The sequence below is a fragment of the Anser cygnoides genome, chromosome 3 (assembly GCF_040182565.1).
Source record: "Anser cygnoides isolate HZ-2024a breed goose chromosome 3, Taihu_goose_T2T_genome, whole genome shotgun sequence".
Taxonomy (NCBI): Eukaryota; Metazoa; Chordata; class Aves; order Anseriformes; family Anatidae; genus Anser; species Anser cygnoides.
In genome coordinates this window covers 22,417,658-22,427,803 of record NC_089875.1, presented here as the reverse complement: position 1 = coordinate 22,427,803, position 10,146 = coordinate 22,417,658, and the positions used below count along the sequence as shown (strand labels likewise).

The following is a 10,146-nucleotide window of genomic DNA, read 5'->3' as shown; positions in this document are numbered from 1 at the left end:
TGGGGCAGCAGCTGTCTTGTGCACACATGGGACAGTGCTGCTGCTCCGAGCACTGGCTCAGAAGCCACTTGTCTGTAGACCAAGGCACATACAGCAGTTGCTGAGGGGAAAGGAATCCTCAGGGCAGGCGTGATCCACTCTCATCCTGGATGGTTGCTCTTCACCTCACCTGTGCCAGACCACATCAAGGTCCCTCACACAAAAAGTGCTCGGCACCAATTAAGCTGAGCCTGAGCTGAGGAATTACCTATGCCAGAAGAACACTGCCATATGAACAACACCAGCATATAATTGAAATAATTTATTTACCACTAGAGCACCACAAAAACAGACATACAATGTGTTAAAATACAGAGTAATCGATCACCAAAGTACAACACAGCTGTCCTTTAAGTTCCTTTTTTTTTTTTTTCCTTTAAGCCATGCCAACCATACAATTGTATTGTCGCTAAACACATAAAAAATGCTGTCCTAACCCACCCAGCTAAGTGCTACAACCACCCGCCCCTCCCGACTCCCCACCCCTTACCCTGGCTCCACACAGCTCCTTTGGGTCAGACCTTTCAAGGTGCTGAACATTTCCTGCCAGGTGCTGGGCATCACCAGTGCTCAGGGACTTTGCTGAGACAGCGGCAACTATCTCATGGTAAGGCCTCTGGCAGACAGTCTCTGAACTAGTGCAGTCCCATCTAAAACATCATTCAATGGTGGTGGGGGGATCTACATCAGACCTGAGTGGTATTTGGCCTCACATTACCCCACTCTGTAGAGGGGAATTTCACCCTTGAGTTCTGCACATTGTAGGATCAGGTCTAACATTCTTGGTAATTACGGGGAATACGTGCCTAATAAACCAGAGGGAGAAAAAAAAGTTGTAGGAGCTTTATAATAGAATATTTCAAATACTATCAGTGCATTTTGAGGAAAAAAGAAGTAAAAAAAAAAGTATCTGATCTTGGGGTAATGCTCTACAGAAATAAGGCTTTATATTTAAATTTAGAGAAAAAAATCCAAACCGAAACCAAAATTTTCAGCTGCGTCCAGCGCAATAGTGAGTACAGTTGGACAAGTACATTATCATGTATTCCACTTTTTCAAAGCTTCAAATCCACTTTGATTTACATTCCCATAGCAGGGAATTGCAAAAAATGTTTTTAAGTTTTTTGAAATGTATTCATCTTTGTCTCCCTTCCTGTCCAACAAAAATACAGGTCTCATACTGAACCTGATAAAACTAATTTTGCTGCTGTATACAGCAAAATCCAGAGTATTTACTACCCTGAGGAGTTTCACTGAGTTCAGTGCATCTTCTCATTGGAGTAAGTCTGGCTCAAGCAAGTGTTAGCAGGACAGATTTTTCACTTGTTCATCTCAACTCACTAAATAAATCAGAAATCTAACGTACCTCCTCCTCAGCGCTGAGTCAATGGGTGAGATTAGATCATCTGTGGGGCTATGTGTCCATCTAGGCAATAAGCGTAGGCTCTACCAAAATCCCAAGGAGCGGCAGGTGCAAGCCACTGTGGTACTTCAGCTTTGCATCAGTGTTCTGCTGAAGTCAAAGAAATTGCACATCTCAAAACTGGAGCTGACAATATAAAGCTCAGGAACGCTCTCCTGACACCGCTCAGGTCAATGACAGAAAATGTCATTCTAACAGTTTTCAAGCTTTGCCATGCAAAACCCTTCATCATGTGAAATGAACTGAAAGCATCACCTTCAGGATTTCTTTTTTTTGCCAATTTAAACTTTTTTTTTTTTAAATTAGTTGTATGTTATGGATGTTTTTTCAACTCCCTCTACAATATTCAAATGTGTAACAACAACAAAGCCACAGTGACCCCATATTTCTTTTTCCCTTTAAAAAATAAAAATAAAAAAAAGTTTTAATGTGAACTCAGTTTAAAAACTCACAAAATCAAGGGTCTGACCCTGCAAATTCTGCTGTGCCTCTGCAGAAGTTAAAGGCAAGCCTCTGTTACCTGTGGTGGGAGCAGGATCAATCCCACGGACTAACAGCAGGGCAAATCCCTGCTGCGTGTGAGCTCAACGCGAACTGCTCCCATGCACGCCCCATGCAAGGGCATCACTGAGGCAGATGCTTCGTACCAGCCTTCTGCACAGCTGTGGATGTCACCCTCTGCAAGGCTTTGCCTTGCCTCAGCCAGGCTGGGACATCTCTTCTTGCAACACCTCGCTCCCTGCCCATCTGTTCAAATGTCTATCGCCAAAAGAAAAAATAAAAATGGGGATGGGCAAGGAGGGAGAGAAGGAGGGGAGGAAAGAGTGCTTTAATCCATCCTTTTTATAAAACAAAAAAACCAAATGGAGTCAGGTAGCTTATGTCATAATGATGAACAATATACAAAGCACATGTATAGCAATTATTATAAAACATGTATTTGTAGTGCAAGTCAAAATATAGGGACTCTACTCATACTGGCCAGCTAGAGGGAAACACATGATTCTGAGTGATCAAAAGGAGCCCCAAATTCAAATTCAAACTCATGAGAGCTGACAGTATTACAGAGTACAAAAATATGGTGAAAATTTACACATTACACATAAAGTACTTAATTTTTTAATAGTTTACAAATAGAGATCTACAGATATGTTTCCAATTAAGCTGGCTTTTACTACCCACCTATTGTAATACTCTAGGTATGGTTACATATACCAAAAGAACAAAAAAATCCCATAGCATAGCTATACAGCAACGTATTAAGGTCTGAAGATTAGACCAGTACATGTTAAATATTTCACTGGTTTACTAAACTGACATTTTAAATCATTTACAGTTAAAAAAATCTTATAGACTTGTCTTTCAGACTGAAACAGAGTGTCCTTTATTAGTAAGTTATTCAGTATTTAAAACAAGGGTTTGAGACCTTACAAGAAGCCTCTCTAGGCAGCTGGCATGAAAAATAAGGTATTTTAAAGGCAAAGTTTCTCAATAATGTAGTAACTGATTTCTACTTAAATCCAACTAAACTAACCATTACTTCTCAGAATCTTTTGAGCTTGTGTTCCTTTAGGCTTTATAGGTATTTCTGGCAGCTTATTTGGTCTCCATTTTGTCCACATTTGCTGGTTTTTTTTTCCAATGGCAATACGGAAATGTCCATTTGATAGTTTTTACACACAAATAAATAATGCACTGTTAACTCTACAACTAAGAGGAATGGGTAGGATGCCTATTGCGTAACAATACAGAGAGATCAAGTAAGGCACGGGACAGATACAGCAACTCCACTTCATGGGATTTTCCTGTTTTTTTCCTTTCACATAGTAACACTAACAAATTTCTTCCAGTGTTTATTTTTAAAAGGTTTTTTTTTCTTTAACTTGCTTCTTGTCTATCTCACACTATGTGTAGGTGAAATGTAAGATAAAGGCCTTCAATGTTTTGCTTCAGATGCCAGTTTTAAAAAACAAAACAAAAAAACAAAAACAAAAAAACTTTCAAACAGTTCAGACTAGTACCGCTTTTTTCTTCTTTTTTTCCTTTTAACACTGTTGAACCTGGGTTTGCATTTTTCCTTCCTTCCTTCTCACTCTCTCTATCCTTTTTCCTTTTTTTTTTTTTTTTTTAAATACACAGACATCGTGCTGCTGCTGGGGAATCCTTTAGCTGCATTTGCAAGATTTTACGATCATGTTGGACAGTTGTTCAATTTTAGGTGTTTTGCCAATGTAGTAGAGGATGGTGAGAGGTTCTAAATCCTGGGACACGCAGCACGGAGAGGCAGAAGCTTCTGGATTTATGGTGTTATACAAGCTGAGTACCTAGAAGGAGAAAGGAAATAAGAGATTAAGGCAGCTACCTCTGCCTGATTCTTCAAAGCAAATTCCTTTCTGCATCACTTCCTCCTACAGCGCCTGGGACAAAGCCTAATGTAATCAGTAGGAAGATGCCTAGATTTGAATATTTTTGCATACTTCTCCATTTCAAACTGGTGTTACAATCTGTCTGAGTTTCCTAACATTTTATCTTCACAGCCTTAAATCTTATAACACATACATGCTTGGAGCCTGACTTGAAAGAATAGCCCTTTAAAGCAACACACATGTTGTATTGATAGGTAAGAAAGAAACTAAGTCTCTGTCTTCAGATTGCCATTTATCATTACAGGAGAGGAGAGCCTTTCAACACAAAAGCACTGCTCTTCTTCTCCTCCCTTGCTACTTTTCAATAAATCCACTAATGCCACCCTGCAAGAATTGTGACTCCATCTGCAGTTCCTCCAACTGAGAATCAGCTGTGGTGAAGTTAGTAGCACTGGTGCTTTACGTCACGTTGGATTCATATGCATGGTTCTCTGCAAGGGAAGTATGCTGGGTTACCCGCTGATGGTGCATAGGTATTTCCGAGGATGCCATTAATGTGTTAGCTAAACACTAAGTGACCTTTTCCTAGAGCTTCAACACAACATTTGCAGCTTAGTGAGACAGAAGACCTGTTCAGGGCAGCAACAACACTACTTTATTAAGCAACCTCTGACTCTTCGTCTAACTTTCCAAACCACATATTTGTGACCATGACAGTTATTCTTCCTCTTTCCTTTAAAAAGGAGTGCTGCTCCAAATTGTGTACTACTCCACACCAGTGCAGGAACATACATACCTTATTAAAACATATTTACCACTGCCAGCTTACATTGCTAGTACTACAATGCCACAGCCAGCAACAGCTATAAAAGTTACCTACGCTTGGGTCCATATGCTCAGAAGAACTCACTATCGTGCCTTTGCAGACCAAAGGAAAAGCAAGCTGCACCTTGGACAGGAGGAGTGCTCACTGCTGGCTGACATTGATCTGTTGTTTTAAAGAAGGCTTGGAAAAGGTGAGACATCATCCTTAGTATGGTCCTGAGCAGGAAATTCTTACTTTATGACAACTGTGATGCAAATGTCTGCTTCTTGCATTTACTGTCTAGATATTCTTATTGATAGCTGAGAAGAATGAGCACATCACAGCAGAACACCACTCATCCTAAAACACTTGGCTAAAATACTAACTCCAATCCCTAAAATAAAAGATCCCATCCCATACACCTATTAGTTCATAATCGTTCCAGACACAAGGTCCTTCCTTCACAAATAAATTTTCAGTGTACAAGAATGAATACATCTTTTGAAGAAGTACAGCTATCCATACATTATCATGAAATTCAGCATGGTAGATTATCAGTTACAATAGAAAATGAAAGAGGCAGGTCATAAAGTAAGTGATAATTAAGTGGTAAGACTCAGTGCCATTATCACTCCAATTGTGCCTCCCTCGGTGCCTCTGCTGACAGAACTCATTGCCACCTTCCACTCATGGTCTTCAATGTCAGGTCCCATTTCAGGCAGCCTTCCACGGCTACACCATGCTCATACTCACAAAGAGTATTTGTTATGTCCATACATCATATTGACGACCACATAAAAAAAAATATGTATCTCTGGATCGATACAGGACTTCTGCTTCAACTCTAGCACAAGGCCACGTGCAGGTCAATATAGGGCCATATTGCATCAGTTACTGAGATAATAAATGGAAGCTTTGGTGTTGGCACTGATGACAGTCCTAGAAACATATTTCACCCTTCCGTTATAAAATAGAAGCTTAAAATTACCAAAAATTTTTACTTACTCTGCTGTGCTGAGTATCTGAGCTCCATAAATATGGGCAGGCTCCTGCACAGAAATTAGCATGATATCCTTTAGGTTCATGAATCCATTTCCAGCCAAGATCCCTCTTGAAGTCAATATAAAGTGGACGCAGGCAGCAATTATCCTGCACATTCCTGGAAAAAAAAATACAGACAAATGCATTGGCCATAAGAAAGACAACTCGGGGAATAAAAATAATCCAGTTGCTTGCCCCTGGATGATTCTTTACAGGCAGGCAAGTCCGAGTCCCAAAAATTCACAACCAAATCACATCCATTGAAGCTTATACTATAAATGAAATCAGATGCTTAAGAGAGTGCAGGAGTTGCTTATATCAAGCTAATGGTTTGCCTGAAGGATCATTAATGTACTTTTCTCCAGGTCCTAAGTCTCCTCTCTGAGTAGGTGAGCACAGTGGAGGTGATCATTTGGCTGTAATTATGGCGCTGATGTGCCTGAGAATCCTCCCAGAAGGAGCTCAGTCTCTGCTTTCTAAGGTCCTAACCTTCCTCATTGGCCATTGTCTCCACAGGAGTGGAGCACATTAGGCAGACACCCACTGGGCATGGAGACTGAAGGTCTGTGAAAGAGGGGGTCACACTTTGTAAAAATGCCTACAGTAAAGAAACATCTTTTTATATGATAAGCAACTGCATTACAGCTCACAGGCTGGCATGGCTGTGTAAGTATACTAAATATAGATGCATAGTTACCTAAAACAATAGGCAGCATCTAGAGCACGCTTCTTCCGCCGACTGGGCTGTTGCGACTCAAGTCTGTAGGAGGGTAACAACATTAGCAGAAGATGTGGGGTCTTCCCACTGTATTTTTTCCTATTGGACTTTAAAGCTTTCACATCACCACTGGAATATGTGTAGTCATCAATACCTTCAAAAAATACATTTTGGTGATAAACATTGTGTTGCTTTTTTCTTCACAAATTAAATAAACCATCTCTTTAAAAAAATTCCCTCAGAAACTGGGCAATGGTGGTGTCAGCTGAGCACATTTACTGGGGAAGTGGAGGTAAATTTCAACTTGAGATCCCACCTATATACACAACTCTAACACATCTATCCTATCACCCCTCCCACACTCACAGCCATTTAACAGCATTTCAGTACATTTACCATTTACATTTACCGTTCATGCTGAAATGAATAATGGAGACGACACATCGGGTTGCTTACTTCAGCGGTTGTATCTACATTGCTTAAACTAGTTTCAAATGCCCTAAGCAATGATGCTTTTGTCAATTCACTTAGGGCAGTATTTCCATCTTTTAACAGCTATGTACCTTTTAAAGCCTTGCAACACCAATAAAGCTGCTCTGGATACCTGTATTTCCCACTGCTTACTTTCATCCCATTAGTTTTCTCCATCACATTTACCTCTGTCTAGTGCTTATAAATTCTTTGTCTCTCATTGCCAGTTTAATTAATTTTGCTAATTTTTCCAAGAAAATCTATTATTCTAACTCCTACTTTTATGTGGACATGGCAAGGACATTGATCAAAACATTTATTCTTAGATCAGGAATCAATGACCTCACATTTTGTGTTTTCTCTTGAAACACTAGCTGCCTTACTAGCTTCTTATCATGGCAATAGGATGGGCAAAAGAACCCAAGGTATTAGTCTTTACCAGGAGTCAACATAGCTCACGTTATGCCTGTTCCTAAAACCTTTCAAAAATTAATCTCCTCTACCAGATAATACTATCTAAAGAGAAGTTATTTTTCTTTTTTTTTTAAACATTCAAAATTACAGTAATCAAATCTCATACTAACATTTTTTTAAATACACACAATGGCTTAATTAATATGTACAGGGCATATATATATTTACTTAGAGTAAAAATTCCAATGCAGTGAAACAATGGTTAAATAAATGTAATACTTGATGAGGAATATAGCCAAATCCCTGGAAAACAAATGAACCAAATCATGATATATTTGAATAAATGAAAGCTGGATAAACAAAATTCGGTTTGGTTCTAATATGGCTTTACTTTAATATGTACTGATTAATGATAACAATAGCATCATTAATTAAATAACATTTCCCTTTTAGAAACTGAAATTTGAATGGCTTAAAAACACAAGGGAGCTTATACTTGCTTTCTATCACTTTGTCTACTGTCCATAAGCACATATATCCATAACTCTTACTACACACTATTTTTTAATATCCATTCAATCCAATCTTTATTTTTTTAACAATAATTTATGCAAATGATATACATATATAAGTAACAATAAATTGCACGTGCTAATGATGGCGAGTAGATGTATATCCCAGTAGACTGGGACCTGGGGAGGTCCCAGTCAACTGGCGGCGAGCAAACGTGACGCCCATCTACAAGAAGGGTCAGAGGGTAGACCCGGGGAACTATAGGCCTGTTAGTTTGACCTCCGTGCCAGGGAAGCTCATGGAGCAGATTATCTTGAGTGTCATCACGCGGCACTTGCAGGGCAAGCAGGCGATCAGGCCCAGTCAGCATGGGTTTATGAAAGGCAGGTCCTGCTTGACGAACCTGATCTCCTTCTATGACCAAGTGACGCGCTTGGTGGATGAGGGGAAGGCTGTGGATGTGATCTACCTTGACTTCAGTAAGGCTTTTGACACCGCTTCCCACAACATTCTCCTCAAGAAACTGGCTGCTCGTGGCTTGGACTGGCGTACGCTTTGTTGGGTTAAAAACTGGCTGGATGGCCGGGCCCAAAGAGTTGTGGTGAATGGAGTCAAATCCAGTTGGAGGCCGGTCACTAGTGGAGTCCCCCAGGGCTCAGTGCTGGGGCCAGTCCTCTTTAATATCTTTATCGATGATCTGGATGAGGGGATCGAGTGCACCCTCAGTAAGTTTGCAGATGACACCAAGTTAGGTGCGTGTGTCGATCTGCTCGAGGGCAGGAAGGTTCTGCAGGAGGATCTGGATAGGCTGGACCGATGGGCTGAGGTCAACTGTATGATATTCAACAAGGCCAAGTGCCGGGTCCTGCACCTGGGGTGCAACAACCCCAAGTAGAGCTACAGGCTGGGAGATGAGTGGTTGGAAAGCTGCCTGGCAGAGAAGGACCTGGGAATACTGGTTGATAGGCAGCTGAATATGAGCCAGCAGTGTGCTCAGGTAGCCAAGAAGGCCAACAGCATCCTGGCCAGTATAAGAAGCAGTGTGGCCAGCAGGACCAGGGAGGTGATTTTCCCCCTGTACTCGGCTCTGGTGAGGCTGCACCTCGAGTACTGTGTTCAGTTTTGGGCCCCTCGCTACAAGAAGGACATCAAGGTGCTCGAGAGAGTCCAGAGAAGGGCAATGAAGCTGGTGAGGGTTCTGGAGAACAAGTCTTACAAGGAGCGGCTGAGGGAGCTGGGATTGTTTAGCCTGGAGAAGAGGAGGCTCAGGGGAGACCTCATCGCTCTCTATAGGTACCTTAAAGGAGGCTGTACAGAGGTGGGGGTTGGTCTATTCTCCCACGTGCCTGGTGACAGGACGAGGGGGAATGGGCTAAAGTTGCGCCAGGGGAGGTTTAGGTTGGATGTTAGGAAGAACTTCTTTACTGAAAGGGTTGTTAGGCATTGGAATGGGCTGCCCAGGGAAGTGGTTGAGTCACCATCCCTGGAGGTCTTTAAAAGACATTTAGATGTAGCCCTCAGTGATATGGTTTAGTGTAGGACTTGTTAGTGTTAGGACAGAGGTTGGACTAGATGATCTTGGAGGTCTCTTCCAACCTAGACGATTCTATGATTCTGTGATATAGAAATACTCGATATTAACTAATGTAGTTCCACTGACTTCACCTGAGACTCAACCTTACACTACTGGATGTGGGAGAGTATTATACAGGCATGCCATTTCTGTTACTGCAGCCCACATTTCACTGGCACTAAAGCATGGCAACACATTTATTCAATTCTGGCACCTATTGTTTAGTTCTTTCTGAAGCAACTGATAGCATTGCTTAGAGTAATTTAAATATTATTGATATAACCCCACACACAGACAAAATGGGTAGCTGGAGTTATCTGGTGTGCCCAAACAGCTCTAGGTATGTTTGTGGGTATTTACAGAGACTGGGACACTTTCTACATGAGGAAGGTGTCACTGTAAGCAAACCAACCAACCGTTACCTTATGTATACTTTGGAAATTTGCCATAACAAGTATTGTTTTCTCTAATACACTCATAAAATGCACCATGTTCACACACATCTACTGCAAGCAATTTATGTGTGCCAAATAACATCCTGATTCAACTGTCCAGTAATCTTCTCTATTGAACTGTTACAATGTTAAGATGGACAGCAGTCAAAGGGTTTATATTGAAAGCATTCAATAAGTTTTCTCATGATTACCCAACAGCAGATGGTCTACTGTGCATAAGTCTTTCCTACATTCAAACTGTATGTACATATTTCCAGCACGCATGCTGCAAACTGTAATATAGATATTTAAGGACATCAAAGCTGCAAGCATGGAATGAGATGGCTTC

General features: G+C 41.0%; 1 protein-coding gene across 1 annotated transcript in view; it reads right to left on the bottom strand.

Moving 5' to 3' along the window:
- Window positions 1-286: 286 nt before the first annotated feature.
- The window catches only part of TGFB2 (transforming growth factor beta 2), a 74,277-nt gene continuing 64,417 nt past the window's right edge, over window positions 287-10,146 (bottom strand). Inside the window, exons 5-7 of the mRNA XM_013174005.3 lie at window positions 6,372-6,546; window positions 5,639-5,792; window positions 287-3,786 (exon numbers count right to left, since the gene is read on the bottom strand). Coding sequence (XP_013029459.1) covers window positions 3,628-3,786; window positions 5,639-5,792; window positions 6,372-6,546 — 488 coding nt within the window. The 3' untranslated portion in view covers window positions 287-3,627. The remainder of the gene's footprint in view (window positions 3,787-5,638; window positions 5,793-6,371; window positions 6,547-10,146) is intronic.